Source organism: Dendropsophus ebraccatus, chromosome 7 (assembly GCF_027789765.1).
Source record: "Dendropsophus ebraccatus isolate aDenEbr1 chromosome 7, aDenEbr1.pat, whole genome shotgun sequence".
NCBI classification, from domain to species: domain Eukaryota; kingdom Metazoa; phylum Chordata; class Amphibia; order Anura; family Hylidae; genus Dendropsophus; species Dendropsophus ebraccatus.
In genome coordinates, this window is record NC_091460.1 from 24,704,616 (window position 1) to 24,731,086 (window position 26,471).

The 26,471-nt window shown below is 42.8% G+C and overlaps 1 protein-coding gene across 1 annotated transcript; it reads right to left on the bottom strand.

The window, feature by feature from the left end:
* Positions 1 to 16,285: 16,285 nt before the first annotated feature.
* LOC138796520 (vomeronasal type-2 receptor 26-like) lies at positions 16,286 to 25,313 on the bottom strand. The gene is made up of 5 exons (XM_069976125.1): positions 25,233 to 25,313; positions 22,908 to 23,738; positions 22,097 to 22,321; positions 18,554 to 18,677; positions 16,286 to 17,202 (listed from the first exon to the last, which is right to left on the bottom strand). The coding sequence occupies exons 1-5, from the start codon at positions 25,311 to 25,313 to the stop codon at positions 16,286 to 16,288; spliced, it is 2,178 nt and encodes a 725-aa protein (XP_069832226.1).
* Between the last annotated feature and the right edge of the window lie 1,158 nt (positions 25,314 to 26,471).

A 26,471-nucleotide genomic window follows, 5' to 3' on the forward strand; every position in this document is an offset into this window, starting at 1 on the left:
ACCTCTCTCCATTCCTCTGCAGGTAGAATGGGAGAATGCTAGGAGATCCTCCCCTTATGTACACAGGTGCTTCCTGCTAATTTGGATCACATGGGTCTTACAAAGCACGAGTGCTAGCCACAATGAAAAAAGGGACAGAATACATAAAATATGCACAAGCCAAAAAGACAGAAATGGCTGCACATCGTACCCATGGCTGACACGAAAGCTTATTCAGCTACATTTAAAACCAACATCAGAAGTTAGTATATAATTTGGCCAAACCATATTGCCTCATGTACCACGTGCAGGTCTTCTGATACACATGAGTCCCTAACCGAAAAAAACATCACTGTGCCGGTCAGCGACCACAATCCCCGCAAAACGTGCGCAAGCAGAGAAGGGGGGCCACGGAATGGCCCCGAAACCCCATTGTCACAGGACCAGACCCTAAAGGGCCCCCCCGAACCCCGCAGGCGCCACCGGCGGAAAAAGTGGACGCCAAGCAACACAAGTGTGAACAAGCTCTTACCTCTCTCCATTCCTCTGCAGGTAGAATGGGAGAATGCTAGGAGATCCTCCCCTTATGTACACAGGTGCTTCCTGCTAAGGGACCCGTGTGGACCAGAGGACCTGCGCGGTGGTACACGGGGCAATATGGCTTGATCAATTCATATACAGACACTCTGGTGTTGATTTTTAATATAGGCCTAGCGGCATAAGTATCAGCCATAGATGGGATGTGCAGCCGTTCCATTCTCTCCAGTTCGTGTTTCATAGTTCTCCCTCTCTGAACAGCTAGCACTCCTTTATAAGACCCACATGACCAAAATTAGCAGGAGATGCCTGTGCTCACATGTCTGGACCCTATGTCTTCCCCATTCTGTGAGAGCAGCAATGGTAAGTGTAATACCATATCCATACTTGTGTCGTTTGGGGGCAGCCTTCCCCGCCGGTGGTGCTGGCCGGGTTTTGGTGGGGCTTTTTGGGTCTGGTCCTGTGACATTGGGGTTGCAGGGCCATTCCATGGCCTCCCTTCCCTGCACGTGCACGCTTTGCGGGGTTTGTCGGTCGCTGACCGACACGGTGTGGAGTTAGCGTAGGGACCCATGTGGACCAGAGGACCTGCGCGGTGGTACACGGGGCAATATGGCTTGATCAATTCATATACAGACACTCTGGTGTTGATTTTTAATATAGGCCTAGCGGCATTAGTATCAGCCATAGATGGGATGTGCAGCCGTTCCATTCTCTCCAGTTCGTGTTTCACAGTTCTCCCTCTCTGAACAGCTAGCACTCCTTTATAAGACCCACATGACCAAAATTAGCAGGATATGCCTGTGCTCACATGTCTGGACCCTATGTCTTCCCCATTCTGTGAGAGCAGCAATGGTAAGTGTAATAACATATCCATACTTGTGTCGTTTGGGGGCAGCCTTCCTCGCCGGTGGTGCTGGCCGGGTTTTGGTGGGGCTTTTTGGGTCTGGTCCTGTGACATTGGGGTTGCAGGGCCATTCCATGGCCTCCCTTCCCTGCACGTGCACGCTTTGCGGGGTTGGCGGTCGCTGACCGACACGGTGTGGAGTTAGCGCAGGGACCCTTGTGGACCAGAGGACCTGCGCGGTGGTACACGGGGCAATATGGCTTGATCAATTCATATACAGACACTCTGGTGTTGATTTTTAATATAGGCCTAGCGGCATTAGTATCAGCCATAGATGGGATGTGCAGCCGTTCCATTCTCTCCAGTTCGTGTTTCACAGTTCTCCCTCTCTGAACAGCTAGCACTCCTTTATAAGATCCACATGACGAAAATTAGCAGGATATGCCTGTGCTCACATGTTTGGACCCTATGTCTTCCCCATTCTGTGAGAGAAGCAATGGTAAGTGTAATACCATATCCATACTTGTGTCATTTGGGGGCAGCCTTCCCCGCCGGTGGTGCTGGCCGGGTTTTGGTGGGGCTTTTTGGGTCTGGTCCTGTGACATTGGGGTTGCAGGGCCATTCCATGGCCTCCTTTCCCTGCACGTGCACGCTTTGCGGGGTTGGCGGTCGCTGACCGACTCGGTGTGGAGATAGCGTAGGGACCCGTGTGGACCAGAGGACCTGCGCGGTGGTACACGGGGCAATATGGCTTGATCAATTCATATACAGACACTCTGGTGTTGATTTTTAATATAGGCCTAGCGGCATTAGTATCAGCCATAGATGGGATGTGCAGCCGTTCCATTCTCTCCAGTTCGTGTTTCACAGTTCTCCCTCTCTGAACAGCTAGCACTCCTTTATAAGACCCACATGACCAAAATTAGCAGGATATGCCTGTGCTCACATGTCTGGACCCTATGTCTTCCCCATTCTGTGAGAGCAGCAATGGTAAGTGTAATACCATATCCATACTTGTGTCGTTTGGGGGCAGCCTTCCCCGCCGGTGGTGCTGGCCGGGTTTTGGTGGGGCTTTTTGGGTCTGGTCCTGTGACATTGGGGTTGCAGGGCCGTTCCATGGCCTCCCTTCCCTGCACGTGCACGCTTTGCGGGGTTGGCGGTCGCTGACCGACACGGTGTGGAGTTAGCGTAGGGACCCGTGTGGACCAGAGGACCTGCGCGGTGGTACACGGGGCAATATGGCTTGATCAATTCATATACAGACACTCTGGTGTTGATTTTTAATATAGGCCAAGCGGCATTAGTATCAGCCATAGATGGGATGTGCAGCTGTTCCATTCTCTCCAGTTCGTGTTTTACAGTTCTCCCTCTCTGAACAGCTAGCACTCCTTTATAAGACCCACATGACCAAAATTAGCAGGATATGCCTTTGCTCACATGTCTGGACCCTATGTCTTCCCCATTCTGTGAGAGCAGCAATGGTAAGTGTAATACCATATCCATACTTGTGTCGTTTGAGGGCAGCCTTCCCCGCCGGTGGTGCTGGCCGGGTTTTGGTGGGGCTTTTTGGGTCTGGTCCTGTGACATTGGGGTTGCAGGGCCATTCCATGGCCTCCCTTCCATGCACGTGCACGCTTTGCGGGGTTGGCGGTCGCTGACCGACACGGTGTGGAGTTAGCGTAGGGACCCGTGTGGACCAGAGGACCTGCACGGTGGTACACGGGGCAATATGGCTTGATCAATTCATATACAGACACTCTGGTGTTGATTTTTAATATAGGCCTAGCGGCATTAGTATCAGCCATAGATGGGATGTGCAGCCATTCCATTCTCTCCAGTTCATGTTGCAAGGAGTATATAATACTGGGGGCAGCACACAAGCGGTATATACTACTGGCAGCAGCTCACAAGGGGTATTTACTACTGAGGGCAGCACACAACGGTCTATATTACATTGGGACTGCACAGAGGTGCCTATATACCTTACTACTATACTAGGGCACAGAACATACCTAATTATTAAGTGGGGGCACAGGGACACCTTAAATCTGTGGGGGCACAGAGGGGTGCAACTACTATAGAGGGGTACAGGGGACCTTACTACTGTATGTGTTGGAGCCTAAAATATTTCTCTGACAGATTCTGGAGAGAGGATTCACAGCCGGGAGAAGACTTCAAGGTGGCCCATGTGGGATGGAGAGAGAAAAAAAGAAGTAATAGATGCTGGTCAGAGAAAACGCCCCCTGTGAGTCACTGGATGTATCTGCACTCTGTTATTGGCTTGTAGTGATAGTTCTCATAATGTGGCAGTATTATGTAATAGCACCATTGGTGATATCTTTCTGTTTTGTTCAGAGCAGTTTTGAGGCAATATGTAATCTCTGTATGATGGTAGGAGGGTTATAAGAGGACTGCTGGGGAAGGGGGAAGCACATGTCGAGGGGGGAGGGGGAACGGACATGACTTCACTTGGGGCCCCAGAAATGCCAAGACCGCCCCTGCTCTTATTTGGCATACTTCACCAGTCACGTTTAAGACTCCTAGTTGGAGAGAAACACCGACAATGAGGGAAAGCTAACTTGTAAAAGGGAAGGGGGGGGGGGGGGGGGGTGAGAGTTGCCTCAAATATCCTTTCTACACATCACTGGCCATATAGACACTAGTTTTTGTGGCACTTTACATTACGAGCATAGGCTATATTCACACATAGCATTTCCGTCAGTCTTTTTTTTTAACCAAAATCAGGATTGGGTTGAAAACACAGAGCGGCTGTGTCCCCACTTCATGATAATATCGTCGGAAGGCAGCAATCTCTTTAAATGGCCTCTAATAATGATCATGATCATAATTAGCGGCCGTCTATGTAACAACATGGCCACCTTCCTTGATATTCCCCCGAAGTGGCAACATGGCCAAGCTGTGCTGATTTTTTTTTTTTTATAATTTTGCCCTGTCAATTCCCCCCCCTTATTTTGGTTGAACGAATCTGACCAAAAGACTGACAGACTTATTATTCGTGAACATAGCCATACAGCTCTATAGTGACTGTTTAGAGCAAATGTACCATTCCAGGGCCTTAGCCCATGCTGGCGTTGTTCTGTTCATATGCAACATATAAAGTGAATGTACCTGACCTGCCTGGCCTGCTCTTAGGCTGTGTTCACACATATTTGAGTTTCATTGTGTTAACACAGTGAAGGAAGATAAGATGGTAATTGAATGTTGCAGTAAAGCAATGAAAATTCATGTGTGAACATAGCCCCAGTACTAAACAATAAACCAGCGATAATGAAAGCGACTCTCTTCCCACAATCTGCCCTCCCAAAATCGCTTGTACCTTCGGATAGCTGCTTTTAATCCAAGATCTGTCCTGGGATCCGTTCAGCTGATGATGCAGTTATTGTCCTAAAAAACACACTTGCAGCCCTGTGTAAAATTGGCGTGACCTAAACTGTCTGTGCCCTAGGCTTGCATTGCCCCTCCATCCCTCCTTCTCGTCCTCTTCATCATAAGGAATGCCCCAGGAAGGTTTTTTCCTATTCATCACCTGTGTGAACACTGCACATGTGTTGAATCTTTTGGGCACCTGTGCAGTGTTCAGACAGGTGATGGATAGGAGAAATGCTGTCCAGGGGCGTTCCTAATGATGAAGATAGATGAAGAGGTGATGCAAGCCTAGGGCATAGACACTCTAGGACACGCCAGTTTGACACAGGGCTGCAAGTTAAAAATTTGTGTTTTAGCACAATAACTGCATCACCTGCTGAACGGACCCCAGGACAGATCTTGGATTAAAAGCAGCTACCTGAAGGTACAAGGTGTTTTTTTTTTTTGGGGGGGGGGGGTGCATATTGTGGGTACAGAGCCGCTTTAAGGTCCATTAAGTTTGTTTAATTGGGAAAAAGTATAATGTGCTGGGCTTAAAAAAAACGCAGAGAACAAAAAAATAGATGGGGAGCAAAACAACGTGGTGGGAGACTCAATAAGTTAGGCTTTCTGTGCCCGGTCCAGTAAATCTTCCTAGATCAGATTATAACAATCAGCAGTCAGTTGTGGAGGAAATAGTAGTTGATGGTTAGAACAAAAGTAAAAGCTTGGGATATACATATTATAAGATTTAAAAAAAAAAAAAAGGATACATCTCTGCTGTCAAACTTGTATATTTCTATGCTGTAATGTACAGTGGCTGTACAGAAAATACATACATGGAGCAAAAATTCTGTGAATCTATTAATCCATTGGGGTATAGATTTGTATACATATAATGTACAGTGAATATTCCTCCAATAATCAGATCTCCATCCTGGAACAGATCTGTATTAAATACAGGTTGTTTCTTCACTATAAAACATTGAGGTCCGCTGCTTGACCTTAGGCATTGTGTCAGCGACAGGACACTGAAAAGCAAAGCCGTTCTAACAAATAGAAATTGTACGGACATTATTGGCTAATAGATATTTACTCATTTTTTTTTTTTAAAGTAATGCGATATGGGCAGAGCGTGGGTCTGTATGGTAGTGATGAACTGTTATGTGAGTGGTAATCAGCCAGCTTATATATCCTAGAAGCTGTGCTTGCTCAGTGTATGGATGCAGTAGATATTTTAAGGACAATTCTCTTTAGAAAAGTAAGGGAAAAAAAAGAAGAATATCAATATAGAATCAAACTGCAAGTAAAAAATATTACATACTAACATTTTATTTAACCCCTTCAAGACAAAGCCCATTGATGCACGGATGTCCGGGTCAAATTAATGCAATGTTCCTCCTCTAAGAGCCATATCACTTTTATTTTCCCACCTACTGGGCTGGTTGGGGTGTCATTTTTTGCGCCATGATCTCTAGTTTTTATGAATATCATATTGGTGTAAAAAGAAAAGTTTTGATCGCTTTTTATTATAATTTTTTTCCCTGATATATAATTTTATAAAATCAGCAATCCTGGTGTCCCCACTACGCTGTTTACCGTGTGGGAACAATAATGTTATATTTTAATAGATCTAACAATTCTGCATGCTACAATATACAGTATAATATGTTTATGTGTTTATTTATCTTTTTATCCTTTTAATTTTTAATAATGGGCAAATAGGTTTATTAAACTTTTATTGGGGAGGGGGTTTACAAGGGTTTTTAAAATACTGTTCAAAACTTTTTTTTTTATTACACTTTTTTTTTACATTCTTATTTTACAGTATAACATGCAACCTTTAGATTGCATATACTGATCTATGCTATGCCATCCGTGTTATTGGTGATTTATGTGTAGAGCCTGCATAGATCGAACATTCGACAGGATGGAGGTAAGTGGATTACCCCTTCCTGTCGGTACCATTGATCGGGACCCCCGCAGCCATGCCATCACTCAGTGACAAAAGCTTGTCCTGTCACTGAGTACCGGTACATCATGCGGCCGCATTAGGTGTTCAGAGCGGGGCCACGTGGCGACCTCACTCTGAACCGCCGTGGTCCCGGGTGCCGCGCATAGCCCGGGACCGCGGCTATTAGTGGGCACGGTCCGATCGCCGTGCCCGCTAATACTGTAATTAAATGCAGCTGTCAAAGATGACAGCTGCATCCGATTACCGGATGCAGCACTTCCCTGCGCTGGCCGGGGTCTCCGCCAAAATGGCGTTGATCCCGGCTCGGCACTCGGATGCTTTCAGCTGCAGCAGCCAAAAGGATCCGAGTGCCGATGTCATTGATCTTTGCTGTATAACTATACAGCAAAAATCTCAATGAGAAATCTGTATACTTATACTAGGAGTCCCCCAGGGGGAATAACCCTAACCCCAGGGGGAATAACCCTAACCCCAGGGGGAATAACCCTAACCCCAGGGAGAATAACCCTAACCCCAGGGGGGAATAACCCCTGGGGGAATAACCCCTAGTATAAGTGTAAAACACAAAAAAAGTGTTGTTATTAGTAAAAAGCCCCCTCCCCTAATAAAAGTCTGAATCACCCCCCTTTTCCCAGGTTTTAAAAGTAAAAGTAAATAAATAAATAAACATGTTTGCTATCACCGCGTGCGTAATCATCTGAACTAATAATTAATCACATTCCTGATCTCGCGTGGTAAACGGCGTAAGCGCCAAAAAAAAAACAAAATCCAAAATTACGCAATTTAAGTCGCATCAAATCCAGAAAAAAAATTAATAAAAAGCGATCAAAAAGTCGTATATGCGCAATTAAGGTACCGATAGAAAGTAAGCATCATGACGCAAAAAATGACACCTGACACAGCCCCATAGACCAAAGGATAAAAGTGTTATAAGCCTGGGAATGGAGCGATTTTAAGGAACGTATATTTGTTAACAATGGTTTGAATTTTTACAAGCCATCAGATAATATAAAAGTTATACAGGTTACATACTATTGTAATCATAATGACTTGAGGAACATGCATAACAAGTCAATTTCACCCCAGGGCGAATGGCGTAAAAACAGAAACCCCCTAAATAGAATTGTTTGTTTGTTTGTTTGTTTTTTCAATTTCACCACACATTGAATTTTCTGCTGGTTTCGCAGTGTACTTTATGCAAAAATTCAGCCTGTCATTGCAAAGTACAATTAGTGACGCAAAAAATAAGGGCTCATGTGGGTCTCTAGGTGGAAAAATGCAAGTGCTATGGCCTTTTAAACACAAGGAGGAAAAAACTAAAACGCAAAAACGAAAATTGGCTCCGTCCTTAAGAGGTTATAGATCATTACGTTTGAGGGGTTAATGGGAGGCAGCTGTGGGAGACACTGATGTATGTGGGGCCGCTCTCACTGCAGCGATCCCAAACACATTAAACCCCTCACAGTCAGGAACTTATATGTTCATTCCTACTGCACAGGGTATGTGCAGTAGAAATATATATGTATATATATATATATATATATATATATATATATATATATATATATTACTAACGTGAAGGGGTTAAAGAAGAGTCACTTTCCTTGAAAAATAAACTGTTGACATGTCATCAGCAGTAGCGTAGCTACAATAGAGGAAGACCATGCCACTGCTGCGGGGCCTTTCACTAAAGGAGTCCACAAGCCCCTGGTCCTTTAAATTTGAGTGTTCATGATGAAGCTTGACAGAAGTCCTGGATCCTTTATATGCTTTCTGTGGCACAACTCCAACCAATAACAGAGTGCAAGACTCCGTTACCTTATTGCCATGATGCAAAATATCACAGTCTCGAGTCTTAGAGGAGCTCTTGAATTGAGTTGAGAGTTAGCAATGTCTAAGAGCTAGTGTTTCTGAAGCCTACTTTATGGCTGTAGAAACACATGTAGGAGCATGTACGATGCAAAAAGACTTCCAGGTTCCAGAATTGCACCACTTTTGCAAACTGACAATGCTGCACACCCACCCCAAGATAAGGTTCATTTTAAAGTGGGTGAAAAAGTCAGGAAACATTTTTTCCTGTACATTTACTTGCAGAGAAACCAAAAAGGGAAAAGTATAAAAGAAAAATCCTCCTACATCTCTTAAAAGCTGGCCTATCTTTCACCATAGTTCCCATCTCTGACATGTATGCCAGAACAGAGGAGAAACCAAACAACATCCAACATTAACTGTCATTGCGTATGGGTCACATGGTCCCATAGACCCATGCTGATTACATTTCGAAGTATGGACTTGTTGACTCATCAAGCCAATGCACCAAGTGTAAGGGCTGACAGATATAAAAATGAAAGATGGAATCCCATACACCCTTCATTACACTCAAAGAAGGGTCTTGTGCTCACACACAGCACCTGTTGGGACCCTCCTTATAATTGTGGGTAAAAGGCTATTGTTACCCTGTTAAAAAATGACTGGTTACAGGGGGTGGTCACAAGGGTCTGTTCTGGGTCCTATTCTTTTTAGTAAATTTTAAAGTGACATAGGAGAAGGTTTGGTAGGTAAGGATAGTGATATATGAGAAGGCTTGGCGGTAGGGATGGTCCGAACCGAGTTCGGTTCAGGTTCGTACGAACCCGAACCCTCGGTAATGGATTCCCGCTGTCTGCCCGCTTCGTGCAGCGGGCGGATCCAGCGGGGGGGACTGCCTGGAAAACTGGGATACAGCCATAGCCATAGGCTGTATCCCAGTTTTCCAGGTGGTCCTCCCGCTGTATCCGCCCGCTGCACGGAGCGGGCAGACAGCGGGAATCCGATGCTGAGCGTTCGGGTTCTTCCAAACCCGAACCTAGGCGGGTTCGGACCATCCCTACTTGGTAGGTAAGGATAGTGATATAGGAGAAGGTTTGGTAGGTAAGATAAGTGACATAGAGAAGGTTTGGTAGGTAAGGATAGTGACATAGTAGAAGGGTTAGTGGGTAAGGATAGTAACATAGGAGAAGGTTTGGTAGGTAAGGATAGTGATATATGAGAAGGCTTGGTAGGTAACGATAGTGATATAGGAGAAGGTTTGGTAGGTAACGATAGTGATATAGGAGAAGGTTTGGTAGGTAAGGATAGTGACATAGGAGAAGGTTTGGTAGGTAAGTATAGTGATATAGGAGAAGGTTTGGTAGGTAAGATAAGTAACATAGGAGAAGATTTGGTAGGTAAGGATAGTGACATAGGAAAGGGTTTGGTAGGTAAGGATAATGATATAGGAGAAGGTTTGGTAGGTAAGGTTAGTGACATAGGAGAAGGTTTGGTAGGTAAGGATAGAGACATAGGAGAAGGTTTGGTAGGTAAGGTTTGTCTGTTAACTGATGCTGGTGCAATATAGTTAATGTACCCAAAGGTGTCAGTAATATGGAAAATGATTTAGCTTTATCCCAGAGTCACATTGGGGAGAATACCAGGATCCTTGTTAATCGAATCTATGGCAAATATCAGAGCTAGAACATATCTGTAGTAACAGGGTAAAGGTCTGTGTAGGCACAAGTCAGAAAATATAGAAATTAAGCAACTATCAACATTATATTAGAAAGTTATATATTATTAGGGGATTTTTTTAAATTAAAATTGAAGCAATTTTTTGCTACTGGAGTACCTCTTTAATATCGGGGGGGGGTGGGGTTCTCTGAAAATAGGAGACGAAATATAGGACGGGGCAAAAATCATTAGCGCTTTGTTGGTTAAAAGTAAAATTTGAAATTAGATTTATTTTTATGATATGTAGCCATTGCAGAGATACATTAAATATTATTAGAGATGGAGTTGTGCAGCAAAGTAAAAGGGTTATTCTCATATAAAGTGATGATAATTTTCAGGGATATGCTGTCCTTTTATGGTTCATGAAGTCAGACTTCAGACGTTCCCATCGAAGAAGAACGAAATCGATATAACATTGGTGTAGCATAGCATTAAGCTTCATATCTCTTCCTCTGTATAATGGTCCCCGACCATGTGGAGAGTGGTGTAGATGTGCTCTGCAGGAGTTCCAGGAGTTCACCAAGGGATCACCCAACAATTACCTATTAATGTCAGCATATCCACACCAAAACCTCTGTGAACCCTAACCTTTGGTTGCTGGACTCTCTACTGTCCATCTTCAGACTTTGTTTGCCCTTCTCTGACTCTATAAACCACTGCAAGCATGGAGGTCTGCACTTCTGAGAAGCACCTGGGATGCATCTGTCATAAGCTCTGCTTCCATGAGCCCTGAATCAGTGGCCCCCAAAACATCACCTACAGCCCCCTGCCAACCATGTCTCTGAGCCCACTGGCAAGATCTGCGATATCAATCGCCCTCTACTATGTACTCAGTTAAGGTATCCCTCCACCATCCTATACCTTGTGCTCCTTTCAGCTAGGATGTGCCAATAGCCAATAGCTGGGGAAGTGCAATGTATCCCTTTATAATATACTGCATTAGGTGTATGTTGATTTTTGATGGTCGGGATTGGCAATTCAGAGTAGATAGCAAAAAGCAAAGCCTGTATGAAACATGGGGAAGTCCTTAATGTGTATAGCTGTCTGACTGTGTCTGAAGGACCCTTAAACTTGTACTGTCTAAATGCAAATATGTCCAAACCAGGTATGGTCTCTGCAGGAACCTTATTGAATGAGAATATGTCTCATGCACGGAACTCACCCTTGATGTATCCATGGTAATCCAACAATGAGGGAGGGGTATTGGGGGAGAACAACAATGTGGACAACTCAATGACTTACTGGGCCCGACCCAGTGAGTCTCCATAGCTCTACCTACAACAATCTGAGGTTACTCGGGAGAAGATCTAAATCAATTTGAGGAAATATTATTTTATTTAAGAGTAGTAGATGCCTGGAACAAACTTCCAGCAGAGGTGATATACAGTAAGTAAATACATGGTAGCTGTACAGAAAATACTTACATTGTGCAATAATTCTGGGACTCTATTAGTCCATTGGGGTATAGATTTGTGTACATATAATGCACAGTGTATATTCCTTCAATAATGAGATCTCCATCCTGGAACAGATCTGTATTAAATAAAGGTTGTTTCTTCACTATAAAACATTGAGGTCCGCTGCTTAGTTTTCGGCATTGTGTCAGTAATAAGACGCTGAAAAACAATGTTGATCTAGGGAGAATACATTTTCCAGACATTATAAGCTAATAGATATTTCCATTTACTCATTGTAAGAAAATAATTAGGTATTGGCAAAGCGCAGGTCTGTATAGTAGTGATGGATTGTTATATAGGCTGAAATCAGCTAGCTTATATATCCTAGTAGCTGGGCTCGTGCGATGTGTGGATGTGGTAGATATTATAAGCCAACAATTTCAATCGCTGAGCTCAGGGAGACCAGCGACAAAAAAATCAGATGGAGTACTCACTAAAGAGACTCCACTGATGCATTGCTCCCTATAAATTTAAATGTGCAAAAAGAAGGGTCAGTGGAGTCTCAGTTATGAGTCTCAAAACACGGGAATAGCCAGATATCCCTCCAGGGGAAGGAAGCCTATTGCCAAGGGGGTGCCTCCCAGTGGGGAGTACATCAAACCACCCTGATACGTAGCCCCTTAAGTCCCACTCGGTTGCCAGTATTGGAACATAAATAGGGAAATACCAGGGTGGCCCCTTTTACGTCAAAGTCTAACTCTGTGGCGAGTATTGCGACATGACAGGAGATTAGGAGAACAGCTGAACAGAATGATATAAGTAATAGACCGATCTGTTCCGCATTTCTGTCATTAGTTTATGCTGCCATCATTTAAAGGGACTCTGTACCCACAATTTGACCCCCCCCCCCCCCAACCGCTTGTACCTTTAGATAGCTGCTTTTAATCCAATATCTGTCCTGGGGTCCGTTCGGGTGGTGATGCAGTTATTGTCGTAAAATGCAACTTTAAAACTTGCAGCCCTGTTTCAAATTGGCGTGGCCTAGAGTGTCTATGCCCTAGAATTGCGATTTACATAGACAGTTTTGCCGGAAAACATGGCCTTCTTGCATCTGAGTCATAGAGGAACTCTTGAGTTGAGAGTTAGTAATATCGAAGAGGTAGTGATACTTAAAGTGACTGTAGCACCAGGCCCAGGCTGAAGCACTGGAGGTGGGCCGACCCACCCTTAGTGGGAAGAAACCCCAGCCCCTCCATGACGTGATTCCATTAAAATCAATGGAACCCTATCATAGAGGGGCTAGGGTTTCCTCCCACTAAGGGTAGGTCGGCCCGCCTCCAGTGCTTCAGCCTGGGCCTGGTGGTACAGTCACTTTAAGTCTACTTTATGATTAGAGGAGCAGAATCCACTGTTCAGAATTCACTGAGTATAAAGTGACTGAAGGAAGTTCAGAGAACAGGGAGGAGTATTACTGTGACTGGAAGTTGACTTGGAGAGCAGAGTTTGTGGAGGTATAGAGTTGGGTTGGTTAGGATGGTATAACACTGCGTAAGGCAAAGAATAAGGGGTTATGGTGAAGAACACCAGAGTAAAGGGTTTAACACTGGACTTGTAGAACAAGGACTCCCTCCCCAAATAAATGGACTGCAATCTCTCGGTTCCTTCTACAGTGGTTTGAACTCTAGCTATGCTGTGGGAACATACAGCCCATGTTATACCATGGCTTAATCCTCACTTTTCCCCCGCCTCCTGATGACAACTAGAGATGAGCGGACCCGCCGGATTTTTGGTTCGTACGAACCAGAAATCTCGGCATCTGACTACCGCTGTCTGCCTGCTTCGTGCAGCGGGTGGATACAGCCTAAGTTACGCCTAGAAAACTGGGATACAGCCAATGCCATAGGCTGTATCCCAGTTTTCCAGGCGTTCCTTAGGCTGTATCCACCCGCTGCACGGAGCCGGCAGACAGCGGGAGTCAGATGCCTAGATGTCTTGTTCGTACGAACCAGAAATCCAGCGGGTTCACTCATCTCTAATGACAACCCTTTTAAAACAGGTGTCGGGAAAAATTTTTTGTATGAAATCATGAAACCTTGGTGGAAAAAAAAATAAATCTTCTTCAGGTAAAATTCAATGACTTCAGTGATTACTGACCTCCTATAGGCTATGCTCACAGTCCTTTGCTTTTTATTATTATTATTATTATTATTATTATTATTATTATTATTATTATTATTATTATTATTATTATTATCATTTGTTTTTTGTTTTTATGAATCTATGGTGACAGGCTCATTTCCATGATGTTCAAGAGTGCACTGAATTTTGTTGGGTTAATAAAGGTGCCCTTGTTCAGAAAACAAGCACTAGCTTTTAGCATTGGATTCTGCTCATGTCTTGGTCTGTTGGGTTTGTTTGTCAACCATTTTATGGCCTTTCTTCTACATATGTCCGGTCTCATTTTTACTTGTAACTGAAATTTTCTATTAATTAATCTATTTGAGGTGGTTGAGGAGTGTCTCACAGCTGATCTATTTCTTTAGATTTGCTAATCTTTACTCTGTCAGCCTGTTAGGTCAGTGTGGAGTTTATAACTGGTTATTGTGTGAAATTTTATGGCAGAGTCACTGGATAATAGTACATTGGATGCCTGGGAAGGCTTATTTAAAGGATACAACCTTTCTGGATGTATAAAGCATTTATTCACTGTTGTTTTCTGTTCTCAGCCATTAAAACAGGATTGTATGCAGGGGATCCATAGAAAAACTAGTCTTTGATTGATTGTTATGGGCAGTTTTAGGAAATGTTTTTGTCTGGAAAAAAAAAAAAAAAAAACATCACCCAGCTGTTATTACTCCTTTAACACAGTGATGCATAGGGATTGTGGTTTTAAGAAAGTCAGTGACAGAATAAGCACCTGTCACTGACTGATCAAGACTAGAAATTAGCGAATCGTTCATCTAAATGAAGCTACTGTAAGTGATTCATTTGATCAGCACTCCATTCGTCAAGCCACTTGCTTTTCAGCCCTCCACCTCTAGTGCAAGGGAAATGCTGGATACAATCCTGAGAAACTGGAAGAACATAGCATTTATCAGTGTATGCAATCTGAGCATTGCATATATAATAAACTTATAAAATGTGTAAAAATAAAGTTTTAAAACACATTCTTAAGAAGCCCTTATAAAATAAACCCCAATAAACGTTTAAATTACCTTCTTTCCCATTATACAAAAATAAATAAATAAATAATAATCACCCTACAGTATGAGCAGCGTAAATGAAGAGGGAAAAAAAGTACAATTATATATATCATAAAAATATTAATAAAAAATTATCAAAACCCAAAAAATTATCAAAACCAAAAAAATAAAGACATCATGGTGCAAAAAATGACACCCAAACCAGCACTATAGGTGGAAAAATAAAAGTTTAAGGGGAGGAAGAGAGCGCTGCTTCATTTTGACCTTTGGTCATGAAGCGGTTAAAGACACACCCAAAGGCCAATAAGTCCACCTAAACTAGAATAATGTACCAACAGCTGGGCACTGGGGAGCTGTCAAACAGAAAAATGACGGACGTCTTTTTAAAAAAAAAAAAAAACTTATGATAGCAGGAACAAAGTCATCAACCGTTTTGATATACAGTATCTGCTATTCTATTTTTTTACTTTTATTTCCCAATAGCAATAGTGTACTTCATTAATCAGAGCGGGGAGAATACAGTGGGACAGTTTTCCATAGCAAGCAATGACATTAATTCCTCTTGCTTAAATCTAGTATACCTAAAGGGGAATTCTAATATTAAAAAAAGTTTTTAAATAAAACTATCATACAAGGATATATAAAATAAAGCTTTGCTAGATTTCGTCTGTGAGCTCAAGCCCCAACCCGAGTGATTTCACCATCTGTGACCAGCCCTGTCTACATATATCACCTGTCATATACAGTACACAGATACACCTTTATTGAAACATTTAGAGGATAGTGAGGTGTAGTTACAGTATGCTGCCGTGTGCTGAAATATGTAATTGATTACAGAAGATTTTGCATACTAGAGGGTATAGAGCCAGAAGGCTGTTGTTGCTTTGCTGAAAGATTTTCCTTTAGATTACCACAGTTATAACCAAGAATCATGTTGCCTCCAAAAAATTATCATAATATATATTTCTTAATGTCTTTACCCAATGCTAAAAGTGTTCTTTTTATTATTCACTTAAATAAAGATTTTGCCCATGTGATTAAGTTCTTCAAGGAGAATTTTGGCCATTTTTTAAATCCGATAACAAGTATAACTTACCACTCCTTGTGCAGGCAGAAAGCGGTAGGGCTGGCCTCAGGACCCCCTCTGGGCTCTGGAAAACACGGTGCAGCACATGTCATAACCCAGCTGATGGATTGGCCGCTTAGCCAGTCAGTGACTGGGACAGGACGTTGCTCCAGTCACTGATTGGCTGAGCGGCAAGTCTATTAGCCGGGGTAGCCATTTTCCACCAAGTCCTGACGTCCTTACAACTAAGGGGAAAATGCCTTCCGGTGGGGGTGCTCAAGGTCCCGAGAAGGGAGAGGTGAGTTCATACTTGTTGTCAAATTTCCTCCTGCTCCTGCAAACTGTTGGATTCTAAAAAAAATTGCCAGACTTCTCCTTTAAAGATGAAACTTATTTTAATATTTTGTTGCATATTTGCCTAGATAAACTACTTTTTGTATTTAACTCCGGTCTCACCAGTATTATATAACATTTCGGGAAGAATATACAGCCTAAAATACCAACACTTGAAGATATTATAGCAAATATTTCTACAAGAACTGTATTCTTCCCAGTAACACTCATATAGGCCGGGATAAAAGCCACCCAGACACTGCACACAACCAGCATGCTGAATGTGATGTTTTTAGCTTCATTAAAACTATCTGGTAAATTTCTGGCTAAGAAAGCAACAATGAAACTAATGGAAGCGAGTAGTCCCATATAGCCCAGGAGTATGGAGAAGGCCAGCATTGACCCTTCATTACACTGGAATATGATCTTGTCTTGATATAAGTGAATGTTCTGTTCTGGGAATGGAGGAGATGTAGATAACCAGATGATACTAAGTAACACTTGAAGAAATGAACAGAAGAAGACAACACAGTTTGGAATTCTCACACCAATAAATTTCCTCCAGGAGCTTCCAGGTTTGGTGGCTTTGAAGGCCATGTAGACCATGATGGTTTTAGCCAGAATAGAAGAGATGGCTACTGAGAAGATGATCCCAAATGAAGTCTGGCGGAGCATACAGGTGACATGTGTAGGGCGACCCAGGAACAAGAATACACAGAGGAAACTCAACATGATGGAGACCAGGAGGATATAGCTCAAGGTTTGGTTATTGGCTCTGACCACTGGAGTGTCTCGGAATACAATAAAGATGCCCAAGATTACTGTAGATTTCACAAAAACAAATACTGAAATAATGGTGACTGCAATAACTACTGTGTCCCCTTCATAGGACAGAACATCAATAAGCTTTGGCACACACTGGTTCATGTCATTCGGCCACTGATCTTCGGGACACCTTTGACATGTTATGGTGTCTGTAAAATATGGAAATGTGCAAAAATGTAAAAATATGCTTTAAAATATGCTTTGTGATATACATTTTTTTACTGCATATCACGAAGGATGGTAATATCATAGGCTGATCTTGTAGCTCAATTATGACCAAATGTAAAAGTTTAACATTGAAGTATATAAGTGATATACATGCCTTTCAAATATAAGCCCAGTGCCTGCCTTAAGACAGATACATAACACCTACTCGCCCAACCCATTTTTCATGTTATAGCTTTTTCAAGCTAAACTCTTGGCAAAGGCATAAAGTGAAACATGCATTGGGTAAGTATGCAGTGTGCATCTCTATTCAGACAGGTTCTGGACCTGTATGGCCTTTAACTATTGGTGTTATTTTTATTTTTCGGTCAGTTTCTTTCGTCCATGCCCCAGTATTGGACCAAGTGTACACTGTCTCCATGGAGAGCTGACCTAAGTTTCCTATGTTGTGGCTATCTGCTTCATATTTCTCTGCAAAAAAATTCCTCCTAAACAGCCCCACAAAGAAACATAAGAAGACTGGCACTGGAATAAGCAGCCCTGCAGATGCCGGGACATATAATCGGCGATAGTTTCCCTTTAAAGTGACTCTGTACCCACAACCTGTCCCCCCCAAACCACTTATACCTTTGGATTAAAAGCAGCTATCTGACAGTACAAGCGATTCTGGGGGGTCAGATTGTGGGTACAGAGCCGCTTTAAAGAGGACCTGTCAGCCCCCGTGCCGGGATGACAGGCTCCCGACCCCCAGCTAGATCTTTTTATACAGACCTCATCTGGCCAAGTTCCGCTCCCGGAGCCAGTCCCAGGACGGAGATATCCCGGTTAGAAGCCGGCGCGCACGCTGTGGAGATAGGTCCGGCGTCCATAGAGAATGAATGGAGCCGTGCACGCGCTACAGAGATGAGTCCGGCTCCATTCATTCTCCATGGACGGCGGACCTATCTCCACAACGCGGGCGCCGGCTTCTGGCAGGGATATCTCCGTCCCGGGACCGGCTTCAGCAGTGGGACTCGGCGGGATGAGGTCAGAATAAGGGGCTCTAGCTGGGGTCGGGAGCCTGTCACCCCGGCACGACGGCTGACAGGTCTCCTTTAATGTCCAAAACCCTTATGAAAAGGAAAGTGTTCCATCTTGTGCACAAGATTTATTATTATTTATGCTTACATTGCTTTGTAAAACAAAAAATCTACACCAGCTAAAAGCTGCCATAGATTTTTTTGGGAATAAGGCTGTTGTCTGTGGGGATTTCGGGTTCCCCATTTTTAGTTATGGCTTATGCTGTGAATAACTAGCCCAGATGGAAATACCCCCTGTAAGGAAATGCAATGTCACCTGTCCCATTAGATATTTCTCCCCTTGAACACTTGATACACTCAAAGCAGCACTTATGGGTTCCACTTTTTATGACTCTTCTAGAACCAGGTGGACAATCCTCGGAACATCTAGAGACTGGAATCTGAAAAGTGTAATGAGAGAATGAAACATGTTCATGTATTGTGGATTTTTTTTTACCTTAGTCAAATACTTTGGAAGAAAATGACTATCTCCTCCCTCCTGATTCCTTTACTCATCATTCACTAAGAAAAAGTTGTAAAAAAACATCATGTTTGAGATGAGCTGCCACCTCACTGACTGATCGGGTGACATGTTACCTTAGTAAGTCAATGGTGAGAGGGACAGAGAGGATGGGGAGTGGCTGAAAAGAGACAAACGAGAGATGAGCAAATCGCTGATCTAAACAAAACAAAGTGCTTTGTTTGATCTGTTCTCCGCTCATCAAGCCGCCTGCCTTTTTAGCGCTGCTCCGCTCCCTGCCACTCCACCAAGGGTGGCAGGCAGGGCCAGCATGGGGGGGGCAAACAGGGCAACTGACTAAGGCCCCCATCCCCAAGGGGGCCCTTGCAGTTGCTTTGATTTCAAAGCGATGTGAAAGCGCTGCAGCTTGCTACTGGGCCTGGTTCCTGCCTGTTCCACCTTTAATAATATTCCAGTTAAATTTAGTTTTATGCATGGCCATGGCAAACACCAACAGTAATGGTATATATATATATATATATATATATATATATATATATATATATATATATATGAGAAAATAATCTACACAGCATGGTGAAGTCATTTTAAAACAAAAAATACAAAAAAAAAAAAAAATAATAATCATGACCCCCCTCCCCTCCCAAAAAAAGAAAGGGAAAGTATATAATAAGATTTGAAAGTACATTAACCCATAGCTGCACCAGGACGTTATTTAACGTCCTCGTGCCGCTATGGGAGTTCAGAGGGGGGTCGCGCGGCGACCACCCTCTGAACTGCCGCGATCCCGGGTGCCGCGTGTAGCCCGGGCTCGCGGCTATTAGCGGGCACGGTCCGATCGCCGTGCCCGCTAATTAAGTACTTAGAAGCAGCTGTCAAAGTTGACAGCTGCTTCTAAATACTTGCGGTTATACATCCCTGGTGGTCTAGTGGGGGGATCGCCCCCCTGCGGCGCGATTGCGGGGGGGCGATCCCTGCATCCATACCGGGCCGGGGTCTGCTCCGTAATGGCGCTGATCCCGGCTCGGCATTCTATTGCTTTTGGCTGCAGCAGCCAAAAGTAATAGAACACCGATCTCATGGATTCATGCAGTATAACTATACTGCATGGATCTCTATGAGAGATCAGAGTGCATATACTAGAAGCCCCCCAGGGGGGCTTCTAGTATATGTCTAAAGTAAAAGAAAAAAGTATTTTTAATAACACAAAATCCCCTCCCCTAATAAAAGTCTGAATCACCCCCCTTTCCCCATTTTATAAATAAAAATAAATAAATTAATTAATAAACAAACATGTTTGCTATCGCCGCGTGCGTAATCGCCCGAACTATTAATTAATCACATTCCTGATCTCACACGGTAAACGGCGTCAGCGCAAAAAAATCCCAAAGTGCAAAATTGCGCATTTTTGGTCGCATCAAATCCAGAATAATTGTAATAAAAAGCGATCAAAAAGTCATATATGCGCAATCAAGGTACCGATAGAAAGATCACATCATGGCGCAAAAAATGACACCTCACACAGACCCATAGACCAAAGGATAAAAGCGCTATAAGCCCGGGAATGGAGCGATTTTAAGGAACGTATATTGGTTAACAACGGTTTGAATTTTATACAGGCCATCAGATACAATATAAGTTATACATGTTACATATCGTTTTAATCGTAACGACTTGAGGAACATGCATAACAAGTCAGTTTTACCCCAGGGCGAATGGCGTAAAAACACATTTCCCCCAAATAAAAGAAATGCGTTTTTTTTTTCAATTTCACCACACATATAATTTTTTTCTGGTTTCCCGGCACATTTTAGGCAAAAATTACATCTGCCTTAGCAAAGTACAATTAGTTGCGCAAAAAATAAGGGCTCATTTGGGTCTCTAGGTGGAAAAATGCAGGCGCTATGGCCTTATATACACGAGGAGGGAAAAACGAAAACGCAAAAATGAAAACTGGCTGTGTCCCCTAAGGGTTAAAAAGTCTTCATATGGCACTGTTGATCAAGAATAAAAAAAGTTCACACACTGTCGTAATATGTTAACAAGGGAAACATACTGGTGTTTTGGGTTTTTCTTTTAAGAATGCAGGTAGTAAATAATAAGTATATTCATTGTTTTGACAGCTGTAATCAATTATGACCAATTTCCCATTGACTTCAGTGGAACGCATTATTATTATTAATTTGGCTCTATTTTAGTATTACTTTACTGTGTGTGAGCCTTAGAATGCATTAACCCCTAGACGATACTGTCCATCCAGGGCCGCCTACGGGTGTTAAGAGTGGGGCCGCGCAGAGGGAGCGCTCTGAACCACCTCGGTCCCGGGTGCCACATGTTGCTATTAGTGGGCATGGTCCATTAGCCGTGCCCGCTAATTAAGTAATCAGATGCAGCTGTCAAAGTTGACAGCTGCATTTGATTACTTGTATGCATCCATCCCTGGTGTCTAGTGTGGTTGATTGGCTCCCCGGGACGTTTTCCCGCAGGATAGATCCACAAATCTTGAACCTGCGGGGGTCTGCGCCGTAATGGCGCTAATCCCGGCTCGGCACTCAATTGCTTCCGGCTGCAGCAGATTGATCTGTACTGTATAACTAGATCTCAATGAGAGATCAGTGTGCTTATACTAGAAGTCCCCCAGGGGGAATAACCCTAGCCCCAGGGGGGCTTCTAGTATAAGTGTAAAAAAAAAAAAAAAAAACAGCCCCTCCCCAAATAAAAATTTGACCCCCTCCCCCCTTTCCTATGTTATAAATAAAAATAAATAAATTATCTAGCCCAAACTATTATTTATCACATTCCTGATCTCGCCTGGTAAACTGCGCAAGCGCAAAAAATCCCATAGTGCAAAACTGCACATTTTTGGTTGCATAAAATCCAGAAAAATTGTAATAAAAAGCGATCAAAAAATCACATATGCGCAATCAAGATACTGATAGAAAGATCACATCATGGCGCAAAAAATGACATCTCACACAGCCCCCCCCCCCCCAATAAAAGAAATCCTTTTTTTTTTTTTTTTTTTTTTTTTCAATTCCACCACACATTGAATTTTTTCTCTGGTTTCACAGTGTACTTTATGAAAAAAAATCAGCCTGTCATTGCAAAGTACAATTAGTGGCCCAAAAAATAAGGGCTCATTTGGGTTTCTAGGTGAAAAAATGCAACTGCTATGGCCTTTTAAGCACAAGGAGGTAAAAACGAAAATGCAAAAATTGAAATTGGCCCGGTCCTTTAAGGGTTAATGAAAAGAAAGACAAAACAAGTCGGCCCAAATTGGCTCGGTCACTTAAGGGTTAATCATTTGAGTATATTTCAAGGGATAACTATGACACTGACCTTACCGTGCTTCCACAATTTGGGTATTTGTTGGATAACCAGCTGTTCTTCATCTTTTGACGATTCATTAAACTTCCCAAACGTTTTTAAGAAGTATGTATCTAATTGTGTATTATTCAGAGAACCAAACATTCTTATGATGTAGTTAGTGGTCATTTCTCCTTTCTCATTGAAGTAGACAAATTCTCCCAATGGATCTTGGAAGTAAATTTTTCTTAAAAAGTACTACAAAAAGTTATAAAGTGGCATGTTTTTTATTCTGTTATTTATTATCATACAGTTACAGCTTAGAGTGATTCCAAGTTTTCATCTATTAATAAAAGTTTTACAATATCCTAGAAAGAGATAGAGAAGGAAGCGATGAAATGGTCTTAAAGGAGAAGTCTGACCAGGCACCGAGGCAGGGCACCGAGGGAAAATACCCAATGGCACTAATTCCCCTCACCCCATGCCTCTTTGGCACCGGATCACCACGCTAGGCTCTCCTGTGCTGCATCACAACCTAGTTGATGGACTGGATGCTCAGCCAGTCAATGACTGGGGCGGGAGGCCGTACCAGTCACTGATTGGATGAGTCTGCTTTCCATCAGCCAGGACGTTGTGACATCATTACAGCTCGAGGGAAAATGCATTCCAGTGGAGGTCACGGGGCTGGTCAGATGGCACATCGCAGGCAAGGGAAAAGGTAAGAATTGCTTCAGTGTTACGCTCTCCTTGCCCCTGCCACCTGTCACAACCCTGCCAGGGCCGGACTTTTCCTTTAAAGGAACCCACCCATACATGCTCTAAATAAAGTACATATGAAAAATACCTTCAACATATGTTTATAGTTTTTAATGCTTCCATCATGGTTTCTAAGCAGATGTATTTGCATTTCATGCACAGCATTGGCCATAGCATAGACAGATTTATAAATTAAATAAGTTATTTCAAATGATTTTGTGTAGTATGTATTATAGCCAACTCTTACTAATTTGATCGTTTTGCTGCAGTTGTACAGTTTGGATCGAACGGACCCTTCATGCAGAGTGTTGAGAACGGCATTCGAAGTTAAGCAGTTGAGATAGGTGGCAAGAATATGTTCCAGTAAAAAGTCATTGGGACGATTTGCAGGACTAACGTCTTCTAGGAATTTGCTCATACGTGGTATCTTTATAATGGATGGAGAAAATACCAGACTCCCATGAAGATTTTTTTTGTATTTTGAGGATAATAAAACTTGAAGACTTGGCCCTGCGGGGAGTATTAATGTCTTCTCATGGCCTCCACTGCTTTCCGATTCAATATAATGTATTGTATGTAAAGAAACTGTACCACAAAGAACAAGGATTTTTGAAGTTGATCTATTAAATATTATCTTATCCTTCTCTGAAATGATCGGTTTACCTTCTATATCATCAGATCTGATATTAATAATGAACTCGGCACAGATATTATGAAGTTCTGCTATTGTCTTTAATTCCTGACTTTGTCTATGTCCCCCATTATCATCAGAGGCGATAACCCCGAACCATGTCCAACCAAAATATATCAGAAGCTTCACAATTGCCAGATACTGGGTTCTGTCATTGGGGAGAGTTTGGAAGAAGGATGGATATATTTTCTTATTGATTAAGATCTTATCTGTAGCTCCATAGCTGATCTAAAAAAAATATAATAGAATGGTATAACTTTCCAATTTTGTGTTTTTCAGCTATTGCTATAGAAAGTTAAGGAAAAAAAAATATATATATATAAGAATTGTGTCTACAGATCTGTAATAGGGCTTGTTTTGTATGGCACTAGCTATACTTTTGTATACACACCATACATTTTATCGTCAAGTATACTACAACAACAGAAAAAAATATCTTTGCAAAGTGAAGTAAAAAAAAAAAAACTGCAATATTCCTCAGGTCAGGTCAATAACAATAACTTAATTTTAGTGCAAAATAATGATGATAATGAATAGAGATGAGCAAACCAAACCTGTCGAAGCCGGTTTCGTTTTGAACTTTGACAAAAATTTGGTTTGTTAATGAACCGAATTTTGGTTGAGTTCGACCTAACCCGAAATGTTTTAAGATGTTTTAGGACAGTGGCATGAGCACAGGATTATGCCTAATCACTTTTATTAGTATTCTTAAAGCTCAAAGTCTCCCCCTATTCATGGCCACGGCCCTTCAATATAGTGGAGCAGGTTTGTCCAAAGCAAGGGAAGAAGAAAGACCAGCCTCTCCTCAAGTGAAAAAAAGTTTACTAAGTTTGGAACCAAACTTCTCTACTAACTGTCACACAGCGCCACCATTTTATGGGAACCTGATGCCACAATGAGAAACCTAGGCCCTGCCTTAGTGGGAGGAGAGAGCTCATCATAAGCAGTTAGCATGGTGAGCAGAGAGTTGCACTGTGTTTCACCGTAGGCTCGATGAGGCAGTGGGGAGGCAAGAGGGAGAAGGCAGGCCGTAACAAGTGGTCTTGCAACCCCTAAGGCCCTAAGGTCCTTCCTTAGTGGGTGGATACCTCCTAAAGAACGCCTGGAAAACTGGAATACAGCCAATGCCTCCTTAGGAGGTATCCACCCGCTACACGGAGCGAGCAGACAGCGGGAATCCGACGCCGATCCTTCTGGTTCTCACGAACCAGAAATCTGAAAAGTCTGCTCATCTCTAATGATAACGTCTATGTCTTCTGCCTTCTGCTTCTTTTTCAAGCAGGATGAAACATGTCAGTAGAGGTGACTCTCGTTTTTTTTTTTCTTTCTTTTTTTTTCCCTCCCCCTCCTCAAATTTGCTAAATATTTTTACAACAAAGCAACATAAGAGTAGAAGGGGGTGACAGTGGGAGACACATACAGATCCAGGAAGAAAACAAGCATTACATTGTTTTTTAATTGTCAATTCCAAATTTAATTTTAATATCAATGTTTTTTTTTTTTTTTTTTTTTAAATGAGAGCCTCAAAAATGTATATGTTGGATTACTGTCTCTCTATTCTGCACCACCAACCTCTACTCCACCTCCCACACATGCCATGCCTGGGCCACATTCTCAACTCTCTGGTTAAAGGGTAACTGTCATTTCAGGGTCATTTTTCTAAAACAATAAATATCGATAGTACAAGTGATTTTAAGGAACTCTGTAATAGGTTTTATTTACCAAGAGAGTTTCCTTCTGTACTGAAAAAGCTGTTTTTGTAGCTCCCCCTGACACCAGAAGAAGCAGGATTTCTGTGTCCATTATGTGTCTATGGAGAGGGGGGGGGGGCGCTGAGAGGACCAAGTGAGCAGGAGCAGTCCTGCACAGCACAACATCCTGCAATCTTCTCTCAGCAAGTTCCTAGATAAGCACTCACCTTTCAGACCTCTAAATCCAGCTTTTTAGGTGCCCAGTCTACCAACAGCTGACCTTCATGTCTTCTCTTCCTTCTTGCTCACCCCCCTTGGCTCCTCCCACCTCCATAGGATATAATGGACATAGCAGAACCCATCTTCACTGGCTTCTCTGTAATGAAGACGGGTTTGCGTGATAATGCACAGATAAGAAGTGAGGGGGGAAGCTGGGAGATTGCCTTTTGAGTACAGAAAGAAGCTTTTTTGCCTAATAAAACCTATTATAGAGTTTCTTAAAATCGCTTACATAATGATTTCTGGGGGGGGGGGGGGATATGACAGTTACACTTTAAGCTTTGTTCTCACTCAAATTCCTATAGCACCTATAGTGCTGAAAGAAAAGAAAATCCTCCTCCTTTTCCCCATCAGGGCTGGGCGAAACTATCGCACAGCCGCCATGGTTGCTGAGACATCAGGAGGGCTTCCCCAAGGCACTTGCTAATCAGACATAGCATAATGTAGCGTTTACACAGGCAGATTTATATGACAGGTTCGCGAAGCCAAAGCCAAGAACAAACTATAAACAGGTCATAAAGGAAAGACTGAGATTTCTTTTCTCAATTCAAATCTATTTCTGGCTTTGGCTTAAAAAATCTTTTAGATAAATCTATGTTTATAAATGCTCTATTAGGGTGGGTTCACATTGAGGAATTCTTGCCGATAAACTTTGCGGAATTCCGCCAGCTGTACGGGCCTTTCCGTAGCTTCATAGACACCATTCTATGGGCCGGCGCATTCTGCCAAAAGAATTGACATATCAATTTTTTCGGCGGAATGCGGAATAAGCCAGCCCATAGAATGGTGACTATGGAGCGGGCGGAAAGGCGCCCAACCGTGAGCGTGTACAGCCGTCGGAATTCCTTCGAGTTTATCCACGAGAATTCCTCAATGTGAACCCCCCCTAAGGCTGAGCTTGGTCAGCTTTGCCTATAACAGGCACATTGCATTACAGTAGAGATCAGCAATAATCAGGCAATACTAAAGTAAAGTCCCCATGGTGGGACAG